This window comes from Buteo buteo, chromosome 24 (genome assembly GCF_964188355.1).
Source record: "Buteo buteo chromosome 24, bButBut1.hap1.1, whole genome shotgun sequence".
Taxonomy (NCBI): Eukaryota; Metazoa; Chordata; class Aves; order Accipitriformes; family Accipitridae; genus Buteo; species Buteo buteo.
Genome location: NC_134194.1, coordinates 5,330,042 through 5,356,308, shown reverse-complemented (window position 1 = coordinate 5,356,308; position 26,267 = coordinate 5,330,042). Strand labels below are relative to the sequence as shown.

At 46.5% G+C, this 26,267-nt stretch overlaps 1 protein-coding gene across 5 annotated transcripts in view; it reads left to right on the top strand.

Annotated features, from left to right (window-relative positions):
- Nucleotides 1-26,267, top strand: part of KLHL3 (kelch like family member 3) — a 55,317-nt gene that overhangs the window by 7,280 nt on the left and 21,770 nt on the right. For 2 of the 5 annotated variants that reach the window (XM_075057034.1, XM_075057033.1), the window contains exons 2-6: nt 5,505-5,621; nt 8,582-8,688; nt 14,146-14,267; nt 22,273-22,435; nt 25,442-25,551. In XM_075057034.1, the coding sequence (XP_074913135.1) occupies nt 5,505-5,621; nt 8,582-8,688; nt 14,146-14,267; nt 22,273-22,435; nt 25,442-25,551 (619 nt within the window). Of the gene's footprint in view, nt 1-5,504; nt 5,622-7,475; nt 7,612-7,644; nt 8,485-8,581; nt 8,689-9,352; nt 9,422-14,145; nt 14,268-22,272; nt 22,436-25,441; nt 25,552-26,267 lie in introns of those variants that run through there. The other 3 variants (XM_075057036.1, XM_075057035.1, XM_075057037.1) reach the window with 3 other exon arrangements.

Below are 26,267 nucleotides of genomic sequence, written 5' to 3'. Positions count from 1 at the left end.
AGTTGTTCAGTGGTATCATGTGCCCATGTCATTGCACATGGGCAGAAGCAGCCAGGGGCAAGGGGGATTTAACCTGAAACGTTCACATTTGGCAGTAAATTATTTCAGAATCCTGATTTTCTTTTACTGTGCTGATAGGGACTTTCATTTTATGGAGAAATTACATAAGGCTGTATGATCAAGCATGGTACTCAGGTTCAGAATTAGTAAGATGTGTTTGAGTTTGAATAGGAGAAAACCCCCTGGAATGTTGATTTTTTTTTATCCCCCCCCCCCCCCCCCCCCCCCCCCCCCCCAAGAATTAAAATGCCTGTAATTTTAACTTTATATTTGAGTGAGGGTAGTCTCTTCCTAGTATTTGTTTGAGAAATACAATATTTGCCTTTGAAAGCAAATGGTATTGTCATATTTGAGTTATTTTGTGTTGTTTCCATTACCGTCAGCAAAGACTTTTCTTCTCAGTAGTTCCTGAAGTCTGCTTTTCCCCCGAGGTCTCCTTTGATACGAATATCCTTTTGGGGATCTGTTGTATAGCACTTGTGTGTTTTTTCTAAGCTAATGTGTCCATGTTGATGTAGGCACTGAAAAAGTTCAACAAAATAGGAAAATAATATTGCTATTAAAAACCAAAAAAATCCTTTCTGTTATGCTATATCCCCTGTGTTTTAATCATAATATGTTTCTCTGAAATCCTCTCAAAATCCATCTCAATATTTGGATTCCTTCAGTCAGGTTTTTTTTTACTACCTTTGTATATACCTAAAGGCAAATTCGGAAATTGAGATTTTTATAAATATGCCGTTACGCTGACATCTTTTTCTTACTGTGTCTGCCTGACTCGAGGAATAAAACTATTGGGCGTAATGTATTGGCACCATGATTTTGGCCATTGATTCTAAACAGAGAATTATGCCAGTTAAGGTAAAATGATTTTTCATTTTGCAAAGACTAAATATTTCGGTCTCCATTTATCTTAGTAGAGGCACTTAAGTTTTGAACACTAGTAACTGCTGTCAGGCATCTATCAAACTTTTAGATCAGAGCTATGTCAAACCTCTCAGAAACTAAAGATGAACATTTTACGGGGATGATTGTAACGTATCCCACAAAGAAGCTCCGTAGGGTTTGAAAATTTACCCTTAGCGTGTCACTTTTAAGTTAATATAAGGCTAGAAGTGCCTGCGGAGGTGTTGGATTGCCCGTGCTGCAGGAAGGCAGGTCACCGAACCCCGTTAAATTTTTGGCCAACTTTGGGGGGACCGAAGCTCTGCGGCGTGACGGGACGACCCAGGAGAGCGGAGCTCAGCCTGTGGTCCGCAGGCAGGAGGTGAGAGCAGCTCCCAGAGACCCCCCCAGCCACCACCACCAGTGCTGCCCAGTGGGGTGAAGCTGGGCTGGACTGGATATATCTGGAGTCCCATCATCTCTCCAAGGTGAGAACCTGGTGGAGAGGGACTTTCGTGGTGTCCACGTGTGGGCTAGGAGCTGAGCCCAGTGGCTCTTCTTCCAGAAATATGAGCAGAAGCTCATCCTTCTCTGCTCCGAAGGAAAGTGCGTTTGAGATCTGCCTCTCCTTTAGGGTGAGCTCCTGGCTCCAGTAAAGCCAGTGGTAGAATTGATTTTGGCAGAGCTGGGATTTTTGTTCCAGGGGTTTACCAGGAACAGCAATCATCTTGCCAGGGGACAGTTTAGCTCTAAGCGAGGCTTTTATTCTTTCACGTAGAATCTGCAAAGACATCTGTAATTACTGCTGGTAACTAAGGCAACCCAACTTTATAAGTGATACCTGCGTGCAGCAGAGCTACAGGTTATGGGTTTTTAAAATACCTCTCAGTTGGGATGCGGCCGTGCTCAGGCAGGAGCTGTGCTTTGAGCCAACTCCGGCTCGTGGGTCTTGGGGAGGAGGAACGCGGTGTAAATGGGGTTGCGATTAGCTTTGCTGGCTTAATTGGGGACACTCAAATTGGGGTTTGTTTTTTCTGCTTTGGGACAGCATTGAAAGGCCACGCAGGAGGTGGCGGTGGGGTTGGCACTCCATGAGAGTAACAACCTCTTTGCTTATTTTAGGAGACTCCTGCTGTGTCCCTAACAAGGATGTTCATCTGGCCCAGGGAAATTAAATCATTTGTCCATTTGCTCGGTGCACGGCCTCGGATAGCCCAGGAATAGAACAAATTGCTCCTGGCAGCCGGCTTGCGAGTCCCGCTGGTGTAGTAGGACATCAGCTAGGCAAACGCGAGGGTGCTGGGGGGAAAGTCTCTGTAGTCACAGGGTGCGGGGGCTCCAGCACGTCCAGGTGGTCTTGGCCAGTACCTTTGATCAGAGGACCCTGGTCCTCCTCTGCTTTGCTCCATTAATATAGTAACAGTGTAATAAGTGTAATAATTCTTAGTGTTGTGGGGAAAAAAAAACCCAGAAAAGGGCTACGCAATGCACGGTTTTGGTCTTCTCAGGGGTAGCTTTTGCTTTGCGGCAGGCTGCATTCGCTCGGAGTGTTTAGGTTCTTGCATTTTTACTTTGGAAATGTGTCGGTGATCTCTGAGAGCGTGTGCATGGGGGTGTGAAATCTTTTTCCCAGATAAAATCATCCTCTGTCCATTACTGGAACACAGTTCTGTGGAAGCTGAGTCAGTCTCAAAGATGAGTTAAAGGCTCTTGGCCATTAATTTTTCAAATGTGTTTTTTATGTGAGTCATTTGGAAAAACTTTAAATAGCATATCTTGATTTTTTTGAAACGAGTTTTTAACCAGACAATCTGCAGTATTTTCTTATAGTGAGCCGTTGGCAAAATGTGAAATCCACCCCTGCTAATAAAGCTGAGGATGATTTAGGATGCTTTTTAAAAAGTTACTTTTTATGCTTCTTAGGAAGAACTGGTTCATCTTTTTCAGAAATTCTGAAGCAAAATACACAGAAAAATGTTGGTGGAGTTGAGGCTTTATGAAGGCTTGTTGATCTGACATTTACTTTGGTGTTTAATGAAACTTGCCGTCTCCTTTGAACTGTATCTTTTGCCAGCGGAAAAGTTTGAACATAAGGTATCTTTCGTCTCCGGCACTGGAGTGCTAATAAATAAATCTCAGCGGTGTGCTTTTTCTTTTTAAAGAAGCCCCATGATTTTGGTGTGCATCGCTTGATTTCGGATCCCACGAGGTCTGTCTTTGACGATGACCGAAGCGGTGTCCCGTGGCGGTCCGGTGGGATGGGTACAGCTGTCCCTGCCGCTGCCTTTCGGTTTCACTTTCTTTTTTTTCTTTTTCTTTCTTTTTTGTTTGTTTGGTTTGCTTCCTGTACGTGTTTTGGCCTCGGAGACTGAAAGCTCAGTGAAGTCACTTGCACTTCCAGACCCTCGTTTTTCATGCCTTGGCTCCGGCGCGCCGCAAGGGCATGTTTAGCTGTTTAAAAAGCAAAGGTTTATGCCGGGGTGTTTAAAGCTGTGGTCAAACTTTGCTTGGCCTAAGATTTCAACCAGGGCTCTTGATAGAAACAACACCGAGGCTTAGCTGAATTTGGCCGTGTCCCTGGAGCAAGGAGACTCCCTCACTGGGGCGTGCGGACTTGGGGAAGAGCCGAGAGCCGCCGCCACTCCGTGCCCGTGAACGCTGCTGGCGGTACGTGTGGCACAGAATGAGTTCAGCTTTCTCTGGGGACAGAAAAGCTGGTTGTGTCGTTGCCTGGTACCAGTCCCTTGAATATCAAACATTTAACAAAAGGTATTCTTTCTGATTTTTTTTTTTCTTTTTCTTTTAATCCAGCCACACTAAACTAATTGGATGATGACTGTAACGCAGTCTGGGAAGTTGTCTCCCTCAGTGGGACATGTGCTGAGTGATGTTGTGCTCAGCCTTGCAGCTTCACTTATGACTGAAAATATTTCACTTGCTCAGCAAAGTGAAAGAATTGGACTTGGCTGGTTTTTGGCATTAACCTTTGTCTTGGGCACAAAGCTGGAGGCCGCTCAGTATGCAGGCGTGTATTCGAGCTGCGCACAGCTTGGCTGCTATTCAGCATCTTGTTTCTAGAAGGAGGACAATGCAACCCACCGAGGACAGCTGGGGGGGCAAAGAGGTTCGTGGGGTCTCGAGGGACATCGTGCTGGTAACAGCCACCGGTCGGGAGCTGGCAGCGGGGAGGTTGTGATGTTCAGCAAGGGCTTCACACTGTCAGGGGGTTGTCAATTGTGAATAATAGTGTTTTTTCAAAGGAAAAGCCACTGTGTGTGAGTATACTTATATATAGATATATATGTGCATGCATACGCACCTTAGCAGAGGCTGGCGGGCTGTTTCGGGGAAGGATCCTTCCACCCTTCTTCAGACATCATCTTCTGGTTGCAGGTAGAGCCAGGATGCTGGGCTGCCCAGACTGGTGGTTTAACCCAATTCAGCCTTTTTTATCATGATACAAGCCCAACTAAGAAAGGCGGCAGGGAGGAGGGGACAAACATGAAGCTGAGGGAGACCGTCCTTTGGAAGCAAAACTCCGAGAAGGTCTCCAATCTGGTGCATGGTGGCCACGGGATTATCTGCTGAGGTCTGCCGTTCGCTTGGGGCTGGCTTTCGACATGGACAACCTTGCTTGATTTGTCTTGTTTGCCTTTGCCTGCTGGCAGGTTTGAGGGGTGAGCCGCGGGTGTAAGCAGAACAGGGACCTGGCTCCAAGTGCAGCTTTTTTTCATAGGTGGAAACCTTTAGCGCCGAGTGATTTCACGCGCTTTCAGATCAGGGAGGTAGAGATATTGACCTGATGTCAATTCTGTGTGAAGAGCCAGCGCTCCCAACAAAGTAATGAGGACACGTATGTGCCTTAGGCACCTGTTGGCCTGGTTAAACACAGCACATGAGCGAGTGCATCTGGTTTGATATTACCTATATAACTGGTGGTTCTGGTAGGAAGGTCTGGTTTAATAATTCTTGCTATATGTTCCAGTGGCACTAAATAGACCTATTTCTAAAATGGAAAGGGGATGTGGCCTCTGTAAAGCTAATGCTTTGGAAGCTGTGCAGGGAGTTTTAATAGTCCTTTTCTACTTGCCTCTATAGAAGAAGATACAAGTTGTGTATTGTATGCTTGTGGTTTCAGATGGGACATTGAAGACTGAACTTCTCTTTCTCTGTATGGATGTTAAAGTATCCATGGTACTCTTGTAGTTCCCAGTGCTGAAGTCTATTTCTATTCAGTGAGGCAATTATGTTCTGGCTTGAATTTCAACTTATACTGCTTTCCTGGCCTGAAGCCTGTAGGGCTGGGCTTTGTCCTCAAGTGTTTGGCACTTTTTCCTTTTCTTTGCTGCTGACTGAAATGTGGGCTGGGTTGGCTTTCAACATTCATGCAGCAGTAGCTGCATTTTTTGATGCTCTTCACATGGGTAACCTGAGCAGGCTAACAAACATGCCAGTAACTCCGTGCATAATACCCTGTGCTGCAGATTTATGATACTTTTTTTTTTTTAAAGTGTCATTGAATCAAACTTTCTACTCCTTTTTTTTGTCCATGTTTTTAGCATTAAGCAGAGTTCCCGATCCTCTGAGGCAGCTGAAGATGAAAAGGACCAGCGCACAGTGACAGTCAACCCCTCTCACATGAGAAAGGCATTCAAGGTCATGAATGAATTACGGAGGTACACTTTTGACTTAATGGGCACCCTCTCTGGTTTAACAGAAATGTGCTGATTGGAACAGAAAGGCTCCTGGGAGACTTAGAAAAAAATCTGTGCCATCTTTGTCACAGCTAATGGTTACATGTAGGGGATTAATCAACAAGTAGGAAGAGACAGCTAAAATATAGCCCTTTTGTGGTGGGTTGCTCTTCCCAGTCTCAGACCTGTCCATCTTCCCAGCAGAAGGAAGCCAGCTATGGCTCAAAACCATCTGAGCAAGAGCCTTCAGTCATAGATGATAATTCATTTAGTTTTTTCCATTACTTACAGCAAATTCAGCTGTAAACTATGTTCTGTAAACTATGTACTTAACTGAGCTAATGGTCTGAAAACCAATAATAGAACATTACAGACACTAAGACACCTACGCATAATTACAGACCAAACATTATTAATGTGCTGTTCTTATTCTCTTTAACTAGCAGTGTCGCTCAGTCTGGGCTTAGCACCCCAAAGTAGGGAGTGAAAAAAAAGCCACAACTCGGGAAGAATGTCAGCTCTCTACTTGCAAATCTGAAAATCCAGATATTGGTTAAAAGAGAACACCTTCATCTCTACACAGCTGCGTGGGTACAGGGAGAATGGAGGCTGAAAAAACATCAGCAAACACAGTCTTCAAGAACTGCTGTCATCACATCAGCAATGTGGTGGCAGTGGTTAAACCTGAGTTGTTTCTTGATTGTTGTTATCCCATGAACCAGATAGAAGAAGTTCAGCGAGCATTTCTCTGACTGGTTCGTTTGAGTCCTTTACCATTCAAATAGAGACTTAGAAACCCAATTTTTAAAAGGATTCCTATGGAAAGTACATGTGTCATACCCATGAACGTATGTGCTCCCTTTGTGTCCAGATGGTGTGATGAAAGCAGATAACACCCTTTACTCTTCCTGCACACTCAAAGTACTCAAAAGATGCTGTAATAGCCACCTCTCTTCTGTGGATTAAGTAGTTTCCCAATATACACATACTCTGGTGTGGAGAAGGATTAGAAATGTCTCCTTCCACAGATGTCTGACAGCGGTTTTCAGTTGCATAGGAACAGAAAATGGAAATGTCCTTCCCTTGTAACAATTACATGAAGTGGAGTATGGTTTGGTGGTTTGTTTTTTTTTTTATTGGCATCCCTCTAGTGCTTTCTTTGTACTGAAAGCAAAGGATCTGAAAATAGAGGTTTCTGCGGCTATATTCAGAAATCTATTGTGCTACTATTATTCCTTTGTTAATTGAAGTGTAGTGGGAATAGCTGGAGACGGACAATGTTTCTTAGTGCCTATAGTTAGCTAGATCTTGTGCAATACTGAAGTGATCAAATGTAGAAGACTGAAAGCTGCCCTTAAGCACCTGTTTGGTGTTTTCTTCTTCTGGGTCCTCCTTTTTGTCAGCTTCTGCTATTGTTCTGGAATATACAGTTCTCGTGTCTATGGTATGGGATTCGTTAAGCTGTCAACAATCAATGTTAATAGCTATCTTGAATAATAGTGCCTCCAAATGCATCCAGAAATCTCATACAGAGGGTCTAGAAAAATCTTGCTGAGCCTTTAACCTATTTGCTGTATGTTGCTCACTTGAAATTTTTAGCTTTCAAATGTAGATGAAATTAATTCCACGAGCGGTACTTTAGATAACTATAGTCCAAAGAGGAATTGAACAGAGCCCCTTTTGCATAAGCTGAAGGGAATGAGGAAGCCTCCGTAAGGAGGCTGTTAAAGAGCTTCCCTCATTGCCATCCCCCTTCCAAACTGGGGTGAATGTAGAGCACAGACTACCAGTTCCTACTTTCTTCCTGTTTTCCAACTATAACCCTCCATTTCACAGGTGTTTTGTTCATGTATTCCAATATATGGAGAAGAGGAGACGTACCTAGTCCTTTAGAAGCTCTACGAGTGTTTATTTGACATGCAGTTTCCTAAAGACAAAGTGCAGCGTGGTGATAAGCATTTCTGAAGAGAAGGTGACATCTAGATTTACAGACACTGATCCTTTTTCAGGCTTGACATTTGAAAAGAACACCCTTATTTTGCATTTGTATGCTCAAACATCTTAAACCAACTTATTGGGAGGCTAAGCACTTCTAGCTGTCAGGATCTCCGAAGCCCTGTACAAACATTAACTAATGAATCCTCAAAGGACATACGTGGGGCTCGTAGAAAAGGTCACTAGTTAATGAAGTGACGTTTCCAGAGCTGTACAATGAGTCAGTGGGGGAGCTCAGAAGTTTTTTGGTTCCTGTTTGGAGGCCTGTGCTTTATCTCAGTGACTCTTAATCCCAGACTAATTCATGTGGTAAATGAAGTCCTCAGGCCCATGGATAAACTCCAGTGATTGGCGTCTCCTCACTGGGAGATGGTTGAGGCAGCCTCTGCGCTGGTCAGTGCGAGGAGATGGTTTGGTGGTCACGTTCTTTAGGGCCAAACATGGAAGGAAGTACAGAAATAACTTCATTTTTCCACTTTACCTTTCCCTCGTGGAAAGACGAAAGCACTGCTGGTGTTCCCTTGCACAGCTATTTCTTGTCTTATAGATCTGCTAGAGCTTGGCTCCACGTAGTGCCCAAGCTCTTAAGCACTTCTGTGCTTTTTCCCAGCCCTGCTTGTCTGAGAGATGGAAGGAGCCCCTTACCCATCTGTTCTTCAGCAGCACGTATGCCTAGTTTGGCTTGCAGATGTTTTTTTTTTCTGGGAAAAGCAGAACCACAGGCAGGGCTGCAGCATCAGGAGGATCCTGGCTTTGCGTTGTAGGCAAACACTGACAGGAGCTGGTAGCTGAAGGACTAGAGGACCCTCCACTGGGATTTGGCAGAAGCTCAGGTGCCTTGTCTGTAATGGTGGGTCTTCTGCTTACTTTTTCAGGATATACCGATGTAGCTTTTTGCCTGACCAGGAGTTCTGAAATGATCTTTGTCTTTTCTGGTGTTTTTCCAGCAAGCGGCTCCTCTGTGATGTGGTGATTGTGGCCGAAACTGTGGAGATGGAAGCCCACCGCGTGGTCCTTGCGGCCTGCAGCCCTTATTTTTGTGCGATGTTTACAGGTACTCTTCTTGACGCCAGACGCTGTACGTGGGTTGAACGGGCCATTGCAAACCCAGAGGCTTCTGGCTGTGTCTCCAGCAGGAGCTGCAGCACAGGCAGTAGGCACGGCCAGCGAGGAAAGGGTTTCTTTGAGAGAGAAGCAGTACGGTTAGGTCTGCAGTTTTCTACACCTGATGGATGATGCTGGTCATCCTTGACTAATTCCTCGAGGCACGGTATATGGGTATGGGCTGGTTGTATGGGTGTGGGGGGAGTGGGTAGCATGAGAGTCACAGGAATGTTATTACCATGAGGTTTGTCTCACTGGTTTTTGGGTTGGTTTTTTTATCCCCCCGAACAAGACCTTGGGTCATGAATACACATCATTAACATCAAGCACGTGTGCGGTGCCCTAAATGTTCATGGTGCACATCAAAGAAGTTGCTGGCACAGGAGTTGTAGTTTCAAGGCTCAGCCCTGCTGATGCTGATTTGCAGTCACGGATGTTTAATCTCCCGTGGCACTTTTTGCTGCTGCCCGAAATAACACCGTTGTTCTCTTGATCCCAGTGTGTTTTAGCAGCCCTGCCTTTTTGCAGGGTGTGTTGCTGCAGCCTCGTGTATTTTGGTAATGGCAGATGCAACCTCTGTGTGAAGAGGAGAGGACTAAATTCTTGCTCTGATCGCCTGATCTTGCCATCGCAGATGCCCTTTGGAGGCTGTGCCCAGCAAAAAAACCTGTGCCAATCCCCAGGTAGGGGAGTGACCAGCTTATTTAAGTCATTCTAGTAAAATTAGTCTGGTCAGGAGCTCCTTAGCTTCCTTCATTTTCCTTGCCCTCCTTTCCAGGATAGGAACTGACTTAACCAAATACAAAGAAAATGATTGTACATTCCAGGGAATGGTTGTTATCATCCCTCAGCTTCAGCGTAAATGAGGTTTGGAGGTTTTGCCCCTGTTTCACATTCCTTTGCCTGTGGTCTAGAGGTTGCTTCTTCCTTCTAAAAGCCTTGAGATTAGGCCTCCTTTTATTTGCTTTACTGGAAGCAGAACACAGCATTTCTGAGGAAAAAGCTTGTCCTTTGGGAAGCTTTCTTCCCTTCTGCAACGGAGGCGGGGAAAGAACCTTGGGTGTAAACAGACGTCCGAGTGTGAGATGAGATGTGAGGTTCGCCATGGTGGCTTTATCAGCGTGGGGAGCGTTTGTGTTTTCTAGGGCGCTGGTGCTGTGCCGTGGAAGTACTGGCTGTGGTGGTGAGGCAGAGGAGCAAACGCTGCTCAGAGGCAACCGTTCCCGCAGGGCACCTCGAGGAGGTCTTGCGAGCGCTTGGGATGCTCGTTCCTGACGAGAGGTTTAAAAAAAGAAAAAAAAAAACATTGGGGAAAAAAACCCCGCTCTGATCCTTAGAGGTCATCCGAGCAGGAAGGTGGTGGTGCGGGGCTGCTCGTGTTTCCGTGCAGGAATTCTCCGGGCCGTGTAATCCCTCACACCGCGAGTTAAACAGTAATCAGCTAACCGCTCTCACGTGGCCAGCTCGGCAGCTCCCCTGGGTGACAGCCTTGGCAGCTGCCCGTCCCCGGGGGCAGCGGGTCAGGCACGGACCAGTTCTCCCTTTGCTTTCCATCTAGCTAGCCCCAAATTTCGAAAGTCTGGATCTCCCTCTTGCAAAGACCGAGCGTGCGATCTCCTTCCAGCTGTGCGGTGGTTCGCTCTGCGGAGCGGGGGCATTTTAAAATCACGGCTTGAACCTCAGTTGGTTCTTGTGGCTTGGATTTTTTTTTTTTTTTTTTTTTTTTTTTTTTGCATTGCACATCAGTGATGCAGCCCAATCGCTGGGGGGGCAAGCTGCACCGTGTGGGTGTTTGCAGGACTGGGCAGCAGCTGCTTGTGTGTGCGCTGAGTCCTCACTGGAGGAGCCGCTTTTTGGGGGTGCGGGGAGCTGGAGGGGTTCCCCAGCAGTGCTGGCAGCCACGCGGTAGAGAACGATCATTATAAAGCTGTGAACGGTGGGAACCAAACCGAGACCTGCAGCTCATCCACCTCCACCTGATGCTTGCTCTGCAGCCCCTGTCCCTGTAGGTTGGGCCTGACTTTGGACTCGTGAATGACCTTGTAATGACCGTGGGGTCTTTCCTAAGCCATTTAGGGTCCTCTGGTTAGGCATTCCTCTTTGAAATAGCCTTGGGAAGTCTGAAAATAAGCAGGCACATCTTCCGTTTGTGACTGCCACTGCTGGGACCCAGCACCTCCTAATTGCGTGTCCCTTCCTGAACTGGCTTTCTGGAGCATTTTGGATGGTGGCTGGTCCTTGTTGGCACCATTCGGTGGGGATGATTGGGGACAGTAATTTCTGTCCATTTAGAAGAAAACATGCTCAATTCAGAAAGGGTAACGGATATTTCAGTGATGCTGCTAGGACTGCTCCTGTGAGATACCTGGGGGAACTTCAGAAGCGCCGAAGGAGGAGGCAGCAACGCAGAAACCTCCCTTGCAGGTCTTGCGCGCCCCTTCAAAGCGCTCGCCCCATGTGTGAGAGGCTGTGGTTTTGGTATCCAATGCGCTCGTATTCTCCTTCAGCACGTCTCTGATTTAGGAAAGAAGAAAAGCTGTAGCTGTGCACTGGGAAGCCTCCCTGGAGCGCAGTACGTAGGAGGCAGGGCAAGCTGCTGTGCTGGGTAAACAAGGCACCGCAAGCTGCTGCAGTTTTAACTCTAGTTCATCTTGCGACAAAGCAGGAGAGCTCTGCTCTCTCCCTGCCCTCGTGAGCAAAGGGAAATGGAGAAAGCACCGCTGGGTGTTGAGCGTGATGCCTGGGGGCTTGCCTTCACCAGGGGTTGGTGTCTGCAAAGTCTGTCACCTAAAGAGGGTCTGCTTGGAGCCACTCTGCCTGGCTTTTTTTACCTGCCTTTGCTCCCTCCGACCCTGTCCCTCATGTCTGCCCGACCGTGGCGGTGCGGGGTTGGGGTCTGTGCAGCCCTTTCTCAGCACAGCCCTTATGTGGAGAGATGACGCTAGTGCTTTGAATTATTCTGTAATTAAGGTATCGGGTAAGGCTCGAGTCTGACTGATGAAAGACATCCTAAGGGTTGGGTTTTGGGGGCTTTAAGGCGTGGGGTTTTCTTTTCCTGAAGGCGTGTGGGATGAGATGCCCGAATTGACCCACCGTGCTTTAGAGGCTGCGTTTGCCTTGGCTCTGCGCTCGGAGGAGGGGGCTGCTTATTGCCCGCTCCTGGTCTGCTCCAACCCCTGCCCTGGTTTGCTTGCGGGGTCTTCAGGTCCATCCTCGCTCCGCAGCGTTAGAGACACGTCCAGAGCATCACCGCCTGGCGAGCGGCAGGCGCTCCGTCACACCAGAGCGGCTGGAGGGGTCGGGTCCCATCCGACCGCGGAGCACAGCACACAAAACCCTCCTTTCCCATCGCGCTGGGCTGTTCGTGGAGCAGAGGCAGCGCGGGCTATTAGTATGCAGGGCTGGCAGCTTGCTGGTGGGTGTGGGAGCCCACACAGCCTTTATTTTTGTTGCCTGTGTCACATGAACGCCGCAAAGACAGATGATGTTATCGGATCGGTCCCTCCGAGCTATTCCTGCATCGATCTCACGGGTCCGTGCGTCCGAGCCTCCCCTCTGCCCCGTGTGCTCCCGGCGAACGCGGCAGGGCACCGGCTGCTCCGCTCGCCCCTCGCCGTGGAGGTGATGTCCGGCTGGGTGCTCCTTACGGGCTGATGGGACCAGGCTGTTCTCAGAAAGACCCCTCTCATCTCTGGAGATGTTTTTTTTTTTTGTGGGGGAGGAAGCGTGTGAAGGAGCTGACATTTATTTTGTCAATTAAAAAGTCCTGCCTGTTTTGAAGGCCTCCCAAATGTAGGTCATTTATCCCTTTGTACTTCTACGTTTGCATTCATGGGTTTCTCTGAAGAACATTTTATTATTTAATTTTAAAAATTGAATTTGGGGCAAATATTATTTCAGTCTACATTTCCCTTGGGACGTTGTTGGCTCTTCTAATACTTATGGTCTGAGCCCGCTCCTGTTATTTGCCTCCTTATTGGCATAAGTGAAGCCTGCAAAGTTCAATTTCCAGGATCCAGATTTTGCTCAAGCTTGGACCCCCTTTAGCATCTGACTCTGTGCTGTGCACTTGATGTACCCAGCCGTGTCTTGTCGCACGCTGTACGGAGATGTAGGCTGTAATTACTTCTCCCATAGGCTGCAGGAACTATTTTTCCTCTTAATCCCACAGCAATACTGAGTCACCAGATTTCTCAGGTAGTGATTATTCATGCCCAGGTTTAAGAATTGACACTTCTTCATGCTCTGCTTTGTTCAGCTTTGTTTTTTCACTTATTGTTTTCCTTCTGCCTGGGAGTTTGTTCTTTCTTTTGTGTGGTTCCTCAAGATCTTGGTGATTAAAACCTGGGTGAGGTCAGCGTATGCATGGACGATGGAAGGGCCCCGGGGAGCCCTTCCTCCTCCTCCCCACAGCATGCTTTTGATGCTTTTGTTCCTAGTGACGTGCTCCTGTTACGCACCGACTATGTGGGTTTGGTGCCTGCAGAGCGTTGGCCGCAACGGCGATGGCGAGGGTGCACGTAAATTACTGGTTCATGTATAGGCTTTTACACAGATACGGGTTTTACTTGTATATCCATAGGGGAAATTATTGCTCTAGTTCTGCATGTTTGCTGTTTTTTTTGTTTTTTTTTTTTTTAAGTTATGTATTTGGAGAAAAGGATACACTTTGGATCCAAAGGCTGCCTTGCCTCTGAGGTGTGAGGTTGGGAAGGTGAGAGAGGAGAAATACAGTTTTCTGCACAGATGCTTTGCATAAAGTGTAACTGTGCGGACAGGTTACAGCAGGGTAATTTAGGAGAGAAGCTTGCAGCATGCTGGATGTAACTGCTGGCTTGTGTGCTTGTTTTCCTCAGCAGGTTCAGGCTCTTCCTAAAGAAAGAGGGTAATGCTGCCTTGCTTTTATTGTAGGGTATACCACAAAGCACCCTAACTTAACTGTTGCAACTTATTCATCTACACATATATATATATATAAAATTTTTTAAAAAATATTTTTAATAAATATATAAAATATATATGTTTTTAAAAAGCCCTCCTAAGACTTGTCCACAGTCTCTTTGAGTCTGTCCCTGTGCTGAGACGTGGTTGAGGGTCATACTGGGTGTGTTTTTAGCCCCTATATGTGTTTGAATGCAGGTGAACCATGGCGGGTTCTTTTCTGGCAAGAAATTGAGCTTGTTGCATTTATTGACTTATTTTGCAGTAGTGTCTTCAAATGTTGAGATGTTAGGTGGCATTAGGAGGCTTCTGGGAATCTCGCTGGTTGTCCTTCGATGGTCAGGGATAGTGTCAGGGCAGTCTTTTAGTCAGATACCAGGAGGATGTGCTGGATGTGTGGGGAGCAAGGGCCTGCGACGATGTCCTGCAAAGCCGACTCTAACTGTCCTTTTGAAATGAATTTCAGGAGACATGTCTGAAAGTAAAGCCAAGAAGATTGAGATAAAAGACGTAGATGGGCAGACCCTGAGGAAGCTGATTGATTACATCTACACCGCCGAGATCGAGGTCACGGAAGAGAATGTGCAGGTAGGTCTGGTTCAGCGGCTCCCGTGGAGACCCAAGTAAAAAGCTTGAAACTCAAAGGCGCGGGTCCTTTGGGGGTGAGTGATCTCTTCAGGCTGCAGAAAGTAAAAGGTTGAGCTTGAAAAGAGCTACTTCGAGCCTCTCTTTAGTCTTGAGGCACTTCGCTGCTTTCCCCGCGCTTAAGTCATGTTGCATTTAGCTTTTGTGTCGAGCTCTTATAATGAGAGCAGGCATTTGCCTTCCAAGAAGCTGTGCTGACTTGTGGGTCAGTCTGTCGAAGGTCAAAATAGACTCAAACAAGCAGCAAGTCAAACGTTGTTTTAAGGTCATGGCAGAGGAATCTGGCTGTTTTTAAATTCTTCTGGGTAGTTTGAGTTGTTTGGCAGAGCTTTGAGTGGAATATATTGTTCAAATGAGGGCATTGTTCCTTTTTTTTTGTGTGTGTGCGCGCTCCGTCTTGAATTTCTTTGAGGTAAATATTTGTCCAGAAGTGGAAAGAGTAATTGAAAGGCAGCCTACAGATAAAGCAGGATGCTCAGGAGGAGAGCGCTTCACTGTGTCACGTGGCTGTGGCTGCTGGTAAAGCTTTTTCTTTGACTCTACTTGTATTTGTGGTAAGAAAACGGCTGTGCACTTAGCCACTGATTTCTGGAAGGGACGCTGGGAGCTCGCGTGCGGACGTGCTTTTCGGTTGGTCTCCGTTTTTGTTTGCAAGCGGCAGTTTGAGTCTGTTGTCTTCCTCCCTGTGACTTGGACGTTGGTCAGGGTAACAAGTCTGTGTCTGCGGTGCTGGAGAGACAGGGGCAACGCTGCTGCGTGCGTTCCGTTGACCTAATTAACATGGTAAAATTAGACAGGTTCTGCTTGAAACGAGGTTCTTGCCGTGGATGGGACATGCTCTTCTGCTCCAGCCCCGCAGGGAGGGTGCAGGTTCTTGCTGACCTGTTGCTCTTCCTGCAGGAACTTGGACAAAGCCCTGAGCTATCTCCACAGCCCAAGCCCTGTGCCATCCTTCATGACCTAAGTCTGCAGGTGCCTTTTCTTGCCCCTTCTGCCCTTCTAGTTTTACAACATTGACTTTCTGGCATGCTCTCAACCCGACAGTTGTCACACTGGTAGGAGTGTGGACCCTGGTTGCCCTATGGTGAGGCTGAGGACCAGCAGCGAGGAGACCTTCAAAGTGCCATTATAGCAGAGAAGCTGAGGCTCAAACCCAACGGTGGGTCGCTTGGATGAGCTGTCTGCTGCGTAACCCATGCTTAATTACAGTGTCAGGGTCAGCAGCAGCTGAGATACAACATTACTTCAGTGAGGAACTGGGGTGGAGATCCTTGGACCTCTGGGATCTGGACCTCTGGATCTTTTTTCCATCGCTGGAGGAAAAATGACATGTACACGCTCTCAGGCTGGTCTCTTTTCCTGTGGGAAATGTGAAGACTTGTATCCACATGCTCCCTGAAACGTATGCTTTCCTTCCATGCTGCTGGTTGTTCGGTGGCCCAGAAGCACCCACTCGGCACGTGGGACGCGCTGAGCTCAGGATACCATCTGGCGTGCTGGTCCCAGTCAGTCCGCCTTGAATGAAGCCTGCTTGAAGTGACTACGCATGCCCTGGCTGTTTTCCCATGAGAGTTTTTCAGTGCTCGAGTACAGCCGCACCTGGGTATAGGTGGCGTCGTGGGAGCTGGAGCAGGTTGGAGAGCCAGCTCGGTCCTGCTGTGCATCAGCAGCATAGACGTGCCTGGAAGGTCTGTGAAGAAGTCCAGATGTTGCCTTTCTGAGCAACCAGAAAGCTATCTTTTTTAGTAAAACATAACCAAAGCCTGCCTTCTGTGGCTTAGGGATTACAAAGAGTTAAAGTCAGAGCGCTGTCTGTATTTTGGCTTCCATCTTTCAGACAAGTGAGATAAAAGTAAGTGAATGCTAAGGTTTGGGCATGGTGGTTTTTTCCCAATCTAGAAAGCAGGTCCTTTTACTACAGGATTTATTTAAACAACAACTCTGTAACTCTTTAGGCTGGAGGTAAATTAATTCATGGGAGCTAAGAAATGAAGCTGATCTAATGCAAGATTAACTGACTAGTTTAAATTTTATTATGTGTTAAAAATGTCCATGCTGAAAATGTTTTATGGAATTTAGTATAATTTTGTGATGAAACCGATAAAAAGTTTAAAGAGAAATTTCCATGCTGTCTCTGGGTGTTTCACCCCTGAACAGAATGCCGTAAATAGGTTAATATTCACCTGCAGCCACAGGAAGGAAAGTTTGCAGGAAAGAATAATCTGATTCGTTGGAAATGTTCACATCAGTGAAGGCGAACAACATGAATAACAAAATATTAAGCTCCTTGCAGTCTCTGGTTTGGATTAGCCATGCCAGTCTTGGGAAGAAGTGAGCAGGTTTGGTCCCTTGCATCGTCACCTCCTCCAGCTGCACAGCTTTGTGTCTGGAAGGATGCCTCAGCAATGCCTGTCTGCGTTGTTTCAGCAACGTTGCTTCCCAGTCTTGCTTGAGCACGGTGGGACTTTTTCTTTTCCCAGCAGGTATCTCCTGAGGTCACCTGTTGCCATGTCACGCGATTTTCTGGCAGGCCAAGGGTGCATTTTTAAAGGGGTTTTTCAGACTTCTTCAGCAGCTGGAAAAAGCGATTTCTGGGTATAGGCGCCAGGTAATTTCACTGTAGAAACTACAAGAAAAAAGATTGCTAAACGGCATTAAGTGAACAGATGCAGCCAAGCTACCAAAACATGTGAATAAATGAAAAGACAATATCTTGTCAGTAAGCAAAATAAAATGAGAGCAGAACTGAAGTGAGAAAAAAGATGAGCAGCAAAGGTGATGTGGAGCGTAAGGATGAGTGTTCCCAAGTGTACTCAAATGCTGAGCAGCGCTCAGCACTTCACAACAAGAAGCCTTTTTACAGTGTTTTTGTTATTTCTGTCCTGACAGAAACCTGTCTTTTCTGCTTTTATAGGCTGGTATGGTGTTCAGGAAGTGAAACTCTCTTTCTACGCACGTATTTTTGTAGCTGATTGTCATTTCATTGCACAAAGTGGTTTTTGTTTTGTTTTGTTTTTTGTTTTTTTTAAGTAAGGAAGGATGTGTGTACAAGAGGTCAAGCCAGTACAGTCAGTTCCAGTCATCTTCTATGCAGTGGATTGCTGGGGGGAGTTTCATGCAATTTCTCCTCAACAGTATGTCCCAAGTGTGCAGGTAAAGGGGATTTTTCAGTCCACCCTAGCTCCATGAATGAGAGCACTGAGCCCATGTGGGAGCGAATACCCTCTTCTAACTCCGTTGGGGGTACGTGGGTGAGAATCGCCCTGACAAATGCAATGCTGCTTTATGCGTTGGAACTTCATTTTCAGAGTGAGATTTCAAGGCGATACAGACGCAGTAGTAGGAGGGCTCCGGGGTGATGGATGATAGAGGGGCTTCTGTGCCGAGCAGTGTTTTGCTTCTGAACGCGCATTTGGGATTTAACCTCCCACTTGTTTGGAAGGCATGGAGCAGAGGAGGAATTTCTGTCTTCATTGCAGTCATGTTGTAGTTGCAGGAAAATCAATCCTGGGATTTTTGTCCCTGCTGTGTCCTGTTGTTCTCTTCTGTTGCACCCCACATCAAGGTTGGTTGTAAAGATTCATATGCGTGACAAAAATTTCTCATTCATTTGAAAGCAGAGCTTGATAAATTTATTTGGAAAGAAGTTGTGCCGTGCAGTTTCTGTAAAAGTGAGGAAAACTAAAGTGAGCAACCTGGGGAAGTTCACAGATGCTTGTGCACAGCCCTGGTTGGCTTCGATGGAAACCACATGCACGTGTCAAACAGAGCAGAGGGCCTGCTGTTCTGTACCTGTATGGAATAGCTGGCTGTTTTAACATCTCAGTTCCTTGAATTTTTCAGTTAGGTCTTGATTTTGCAGCCAAACTGGCTGTGTTGCCGCTTGCTTTCCGACGCTCGTATCAAACCTGCCAGCTCAGTGAAGAGTGATGGGAGCAAAGTCCGGTGATGGAGCAGAGGCTCAACATGGTGTCCTTGAGCGGAGCTGAACGAAGAGGAGATTTAGGAATCTGCCTTCTCCTAGGCAGTGAAGACAGCTGGACCTCTGGCTGTAGACAGTGAATACAGTCTCTCTTCAGTGTGTCCCGCCCATCCCTACTGATAGCACTTAATTACTTGCAGGCAGCCTGAGAATTACCCTCCCAATTAAGAAAGTCATTACCATTAGGGTTGTAATGGTTCCCTGGGAAAAGTCCTGATTAACCTGATTCCACAATTAAATTCTTACGAACGAGATGCAGCATACTACGTGTGTGATGTGTCCTCCTATACTACTGCAGCTCGAGATATGGCTCACGTAGAAAGAATGAAGTCTGAGATCAGCTGTCTGGAGGAAATAGATATTGAAACTGCCAGCTTTGCAGACATAGTCATTTTAATAAAAAATGGCTTGAGAAAGGAGGAAAAAAGCTTTGCTAGAAGCTGTAGCATTTCCTTTTCAGAAGTGTGCTTCTGCAGCTCAGCTTTCCCGAGGGACTTAGGACTTCACAGCAAGGAAGGAGAGTGTCTGTGGCAGATGCAGTTTTGATGATAAAGGGGTGATAAGTGGGTCAGTTCATCTCCCTTCCCCCTGTTCACTCCAAAACCTGCAGCTATAGTAGGTGCAAGCCCAGGGTGAGGCAGAGAGCCTTTCTGCCTTTAGCTTGAGGAGATGCAATAAATCAGAGCTACCTTCCTCCCTGGAGCAAAAGCTCCTTGCCATGCCTCACCCTCCTGGAGTGCTGGAGAGCCCTGGTCAGCAGCAGGGCTGACTTCTCTGGGGTGTTACAGCAGATGGATTGGGGACCCTTCGTAGGCTTGATGGAAAGTCTTTTAAATTGGATTGGCCTAATAGAAAAGTGAGGAGAAACTTGTGGATGTGGCACCAAGGACTCTGCTGTGCCTGGTAGGTGCGTCTCCCCATTTTTATCCCACTGTTTAACCAAGGGATGGTGTATCTGCTCTGTGCGGTGAAGTTGGAGAAGGTAGATCAGGAGGGAAGTTGCCAGGTGCTCTCCTGTTTTCTCTCTCACCTCTGTATCCCTTGTCCTTCTCATGCCTGGTCCTGGAGAGGTTTTGTGGCCCCCGATCCTGTCACACATGCCTTCACCTGGGCTATTTCACCCCAGGTGGAGCATTTAAGTAGAAGCACCGTTGTTCACCCTCTGCACTGCCTGGTAGCAGTTGGGGAGTGATAAAGCCTAATTGCCTGCCTTGCACTGGAAAGCCACATTACAGTAATGTAGTTTTATCTCCACTACTTGTGCAGTTTAGAGCTGTTCATTTAAAACCGAGCATTTAACCTGCCTGCAAGCACACGATCTGCTTGTCTCTCTGGTCATGGATTCCCCTGGGAGGGTGCTTGGGAGCTGTCTCCCCGTTTGGGCAGATGTGCAGTTCCAGCTGTGGCCCTGGATGTGCTGCTGAGGATTACAGCCAGTACTCTTATTTGGCTCCTGCTTTGACTAAATTGTCAAAGCTGCTTATAAGCTTTAATACATCCTCTGCCTTGGGGAAATGCTCCTCTTCCAGTTTTGCAGAGGAGGAATGGTGTAGGTTAACTTTTGGCCAAGGTTACCTGGAGGGCTCTGTCAGAGCAGGGAACTAAACCCCATCTCTGAAGTCCAGCGTTAATGCCCTGCCTATTGAATGAACCTTACAGCAACTCAGAGCACTTTTGGCTGAAAGATGTTCCCGGTTCAGAGACATCAAAGGTTTATGAAAGTATTTAATTGCACAGGCAATGTTGTGTAAAACTTGAGATTGGTACAGAGTGTACAGAGTGAGAGAGCACAGCTTGCAAACTAGATGGTTATGGCGCTATATATATATATATATACACACACCCCCCATAGCTGAGGTTCTGGATGTAACTTATTTAGCAAAGAAGTCAGTCTCAGTAGTAATAGCAGAAAATTTTGATATAGTTTCAAAAGATGATTGGGCTTTGGTATGGAGGCCAATCTGGTACAGAAGCCAGCTCTCTGTAAATCGTTCGCGGTGGTTGGAGTTCAAATATTAAAAGCCAAATCCAGACCCAAGTGAGTAACTTGCCTGGATATTAATGGGGTTGCAGTTTGGTCCTGCTGCATGTTTAGGCAGGGCATTTCCTCTTGTTATTTCTAAAGGAAACAGACTTTGTGCTAGCGGATATCCTTTGCTTGCTTTTTGCTTTCCCTGGTAAAAACAAGATGAGTGGTGAGATGTTCAGCTGGGAAATAAGGAAGAGAAAATCCACTCATCTCCTGATAGGCTATTTATATCCTACTTCTGAAAAGTATTATATGATAATGCCCCTTTCCCAATAACTGCAACAGTGTAAGGCTCCTTCTACGTTGCCCTCTCAAGCCGGCACGAGGCCGTAATAGCAGTACTAGGATGTCCAGGGGGCTGTAGCATGAGGGTATTAGTGATGGTAGTGAGTACCTTCTGTTTTGGAGGCAATATCCCAAAACACTCAAGGTAAGCAGCCCACCTGCATTTGCAGCATGCACGCTGGATGGATGGGGGGTGCATGGAGGAAGCTCTGGCTGGTATATGGCCAGAGATGGTTTGCAGAGACTCTGACTTCTTTACCCACAACCCTTACGCAGGTCAGGTGCTCACCTTTCTGCTGATAGAAGGAGATGGTTCAGCTAGAAAGTGGTTCACAGCTAGGTTTCAAAAAATGGGAGAGCATTGCTACCTTGATTTAATCAAAACCGCAAACTATCTCCTCCTGGCATCAAGAGGCTTGGGCCAAAATGGGCTCCCAGGTTAATTGAGTTTTTTTTTGTTATTGTTGCCTGTTGAGGCAGCTGCTTGGCGGCAGTCAGACACCATATAGCTGGGCTGCAGCTGAAATGTGTCAGTGGCTTAGAAAAGACCTGGGGCAGGTTGTGAGCGTCCTGTCCTGATGTGGAACAGGACTGGGGATGGGTGGGCAGGGACAGGGAGGGAACATCTTTTTCCCCTCCCTGCCATCAAGATCCAGGGAGGCGAATGCTGTTAACCTATTTGTTTTGTTTAACAGCCGCTTGTTTTTTTGAGTCGGAAATAATTTTCCGGAAATCTGTGCTGAGATGGTGAGCACAGATGCCCAGTTAGAAGGACATGTGTGAAGCAGCCAGAGCTATGGAAGAGCTGGGATAAGACACATCTGCAATTGCTGTACGACATAAGAAAGGAAGTAGCTGATGTCATGGGCTGTAACATCCCGACCGACTATATTTTCTGTTTCCCATCCCACTCACTGGCCTCAAAGGTGGTTTTTCCAGCAGATGTCGCATTCCTGATCCACTTCTGTCTCCCTTTTCTGCACTTGGTTTTGTAGATACAAAGCAGTACCTCATTTTCAGATGATGCAGTCATGAACCACAAGTGTCCGCAGCATTTTGTGTGAGTGAAAATGAGGGCTGTTGATTTGAATAGTTGGCCCCAACTTTCCTGAGGGCCTTGCTGTCACCAAAACCTGCTTGAGCTTCTGTGAACTCCCTCTCCTACCTGGCAGTTTGGGCACCCTGCTCACAAGCCAACACGGCTTTGTTGGAAATAAGAAAGTTCAAGATTTTGAGGAGTGCTGGGCTGCTATGGGCTTTGAATGTGATGGTAATGCATATAAACAACATAAGCTCTTCAGGGGAAAAACAAAATAAAAATCTGTGTGCAGGACCCACCTGCAGCAAAGCCAGAAATTCAGGTGCATCTGTGGTTGCTTGTGTTTTGTCCTCCCTTTACCTGCCTTGAGGTCTTGTGGGGAGGAGATGTGAGGAGAAGAGCTCCACTTTTAGCCCAGCGTGGGATAGCCGTTTCCAGCTCTCAGAGCATGGATTGGGATCTTCTGCATGCGGATAGTACTAAAACTTTAACCTTCCTTCTGTACCCCACGGGGATGTGTCCCTGTCTGAAGGGGAATTGCATCTAATCTGTGCAAGCTGTGAATCAGACTTTCTTTGTTGTTAAGTCTAATTCCCCTTTCTTGCCTTTGCAGGTTTTGTTGCCAGCTGCTAGTTTATTGCAATTGATGGATGTTAGAAAAAACTGCTGTGACTTTCTTCAGTCCCAGCTCCATCCCACGAACTGCCTTGGAATCCGAGCTTTTGCCGATGTGCACGCGTGTACCGAGCTGCTGCAGCAGGCAAATGCCTACGCAGGTGAGGGAAGGGTCACCCGTTCGTTGAGTTAAACCTGCTTCCAGGTACAGCGACTCGTAGGTTGAGCAAGATCAGCACATCCTGGTTGGTCTTTTCAGGCTTCTAGTATTAGAACAGGGAAGGGAATACTTCGCTGGGCTGTAGACTTGTAACTTTCTGTGATGCTGCAAATTGTGAAATGCGGTTTGGTCGCAGAGGAACACCTAAGGAGGTAAAAAAGCCCTGATCCTCTGGATCGCAGCCCACTAAATAGTTCCTTAGTGCGTTCCTAGTAAGCTCTTTGGCTGTCTGTTGAACAGCAGAGAGTTGGTGTGCTGGTGTCCTCCCCACGTACACTGCCCCGTGAGAGCGATAGGCAATGCTGGGGATTTGTGCATTCTAGGAATAAACGGCACCAGGCAAAATTAAGCCTTGTGGGTGGGAGTGGGAACACTCATCTACAAATATCATGCAGTTTGAGTCTCTGATCTGTGGAGGAATGGCCACTTACCCCAAGGGTGGATAGACTCTTGTTTCCTTGAGAGTGGATGTGTTTGGTCGCCATCAGTAGGTGCAGGCAATGGCTTTCAGCATTTCTCCTCTGTGTTGTAAATATAAAGCTGTTCCAAGCGGCCCCACACTCTTAACTCCCTAGAATTTTCCAGTCTTCTCTGGCAGAGTTGCCCTTGACCTCTGCTTGGGGGAAGTTGGTAGTTTTCTCAGTTTGTTTTTCTGCTTTTCTGTCTATTTGTATAGGGAAAAATACACCTGCTGTCTCCCAGAGCACCTGCTCTGTTCTGCAGTATTTTCCTTGGTATGGTTTTGTCCTTAATTGGACCATACGAAGGCTCGGTGGAATAAAAATGTGCCCACCAAGTCCTCCCCTATTCTCCTGCAAATAAAAGTAAAACCTTTTCAGCTGCTCTGGCTGTATTATCCCCTGGAGGAAAAGGCACCCTGGAAGGAATGGTTAATTGTATAAAGGCTTGCTTGTAATATCTCATTATCCTTGCTTCCAGGCCCTGTTTAATCTTTAACCCAACAAGCATTGCATTCACTGTACATTTATTTGGTTGTTTGGCAATTAGAAAGTCTGCTTTGTTGTTTTATTGGCCTTCATAAGTCCCAGTTAGTACAACAGCCCATGTAATGTTAATGGAACTCCATTAATAAAAATGCCATTAAAATTCTTTTCACTATATTGTTTATGTAACAGCATTAAACCAAGACAGAAGTCCCCAAGCTCAAGAGTCTGTGCGTGCATGAGCTCAGTTACTTGAGAAATGCTTAGTTCTGGCCAATGGATAACTTCAGTAGGTGGAGGAGCCTTCTTGATGCAGGCACAAGTTGCTTTATTAAAATCAGTAAATATTTTTACTTGCTTCCAACTAATAACAAGAGATCAAATGCCTTTCTACTGCCAGACGCCAGTCCAGAATGAATAGGAGTTTGTGTCCAGAAGTCAGAGTGCATCCAGCTTACTGTGTGGGGAACATTTCCTGCTTCTCAACTATTTAAGGCCAGAAGAGTTCATTAGATCTTATATATGATTGCCAGCATAGGAGAGTATTAAAATTTGTCCAGATACTGCTATTTTTAGTCAGAGCCTTTAGCCTAGCTGTGGTGTTCTGGTCCCCACTAGACCAAGTAGGGTCCATGGTTGGGGAGGACCAAGTGCCCTCTGCAGCAGCAGCAGCATCGGGGAGGAGTTGTTCAGGTGCGACCTCCAAGGAGCTCCTCTATGGAAGTTACGCCAGCTTGTGTCCCCGCGGTGCTGCTTTTTGGCAGGCAAAGCACTTTGCAGATGTGAAAACTAGAGGCAGATCTTGCTGCGGAGGGAGCTCTTTGGATACATCGAGTCTGAGCTTCTCAAAGCCAAAGGACTAGAGCTTGAAAAAAACTGCTTCAGATAAAGTGTCTGAGATTCATGTTTCTGTATTTCAACTAAAGATAAATGGGACTCAGCAAATGGCAGGTGAGATTAAATTGCCATGTATACATAACAAATGTTTGCAAAACTTAAATTGTCTGCAACTGGCTTGTTTTGACCTAGAAATTATTTTTTAGGAAGTAATTCTTTCCTAGTGCCCTTTGGCTAGATCTAAAGCTTGGCAGATTTGATGATCCTTTTTGGACCTGTGTTGCAATTGGTCATAATTCTTCCAGTTTTGGATTATAAGCAATGATGCGTATTTTGTTTTCAAGTGGCTCCCAAAGTTATAGCATGGAGCGATTTGGAAGCCAAAAGGGAGAAAAATAAATTTGTACAGTTGCAGACTTAAGTGGAAAGGGGCAAAGCTGCTGGGCAAGATGGGTGCTGAGGGTTTGGAGCAGGAGAAAAGTTAAATTTACACATTTGGGGGAAAGAAGTAAAAGGTGGAAGGAGAGAAGGAGAGCTGATCCCATGTGCGTGCGTGGGACGCTGATCCCCGTTGCTCATCTCTCTGCGTGCCCCCTCGCACATACAGATTCAGCTGGGTGCCCTGGGGTCCCTCACTATTTGCTGCTGAGCGTATGCACCAAACTGACTGTTTGGCTGATTCATGTTAAAGATGGGCTTTCCTTTGAATACCTACAAATACCAAGGACCCTTGCTGGAGTCTCTCATTCAGGTGTTGAGCAGATCTGATTCTATCTAGCTTGTTGAAGTGGGCAAGAACTGAATCTCGAAGTGGTCAGGTTATTCGCTACTTCAGAAAGGCATTGGCACTTTTCTCAATTGCCACTTCTAATCATATTTGCCACTGGAAGGTACTTAGCGGCTTTGCAGAAAGTTCGGTTCCCATTTAGTGTCATTTATGAAAGTGTCTCATGGGGCTTGTGTTACTTGAAATACCATCAGATGTCTTTAACCTGCTCTGAGACTTATTTTCTGTTTCTGTTCTGCCATGCAGTCACAGCATATCATTTGTCTTGGGTGCTCACAGCTGTAATAATAGTGGTTCTGTGAATGCTGTAGTCCTTCCATTGACTTAAAGCATGGATTTCATTATAATTTTCTGTTCCCCCTTTTCATTTGTTGAACAGAGCAGCACTTTCCTGAGGTGATGCTAGGAGAAGAATTTCTTAGCCTTAGTCTGGACCAGGTTTGCAGTTTAATATCAAGTGACAAGCTCACAGTCTCCTCTGAAGAAAAGGTACAGTAAATTGTATAGCAACAGTGAATGTAAGAATGCTGGAATGTTTCTAGACCTTACATCAGGAATTGTTCTTGTGTTATGCTCTTTAGGGGCTGTTTTCCAACAGCGATCACGTGGAAAGGAAAATTAAAAATAATGTGAATCCTAAAACCACATAGAAATGACCTTCACTTGGTTGTTCTTTGCAGGAAGTAATGATTCTCAGATCCATATCACTTCCAAAAGCCCTGGGGGCCAGAACCGAATACCTTCCCTCTCTGGAAAACTAGGAACCTCTCATCTGCTGTTGTGTAAAGCTCTTATTACCTGCTGTAAAACCTCAAAAAAAGCTGAATTTCATTAGGCCAGGGAGGAGTATTGGCTTCTGTTGCGTGTCGGCCAAAACAACTAAAGGAGGCCCACAAACGAAAAGAAGGAAGGAGACGTGTTCCTAGCATCATCGGTGTTTTTAATGGAAGAGGGGAAAAAAGGCACCGGTTGATGTTGTGTTGTGGCTGAAACGTTCAGCACGTCCTGTGTAGTCTGTAGTCCTGGGAAGGAGGGTGTCCAGCGGTTACGGTACTTGGTGAACACCAGCTCCAGCCCCTTTCTCTGGTGTGGGCTTCTTGCATGACCTGCAGCAGGTTTTTGGGGAGAGGTACGTGCCTCGAGTCCTTCAGCTCACCTCCGAATGGCTCGTAACGTCAGGACCCTTGTCGAATACCTGCGTTTTG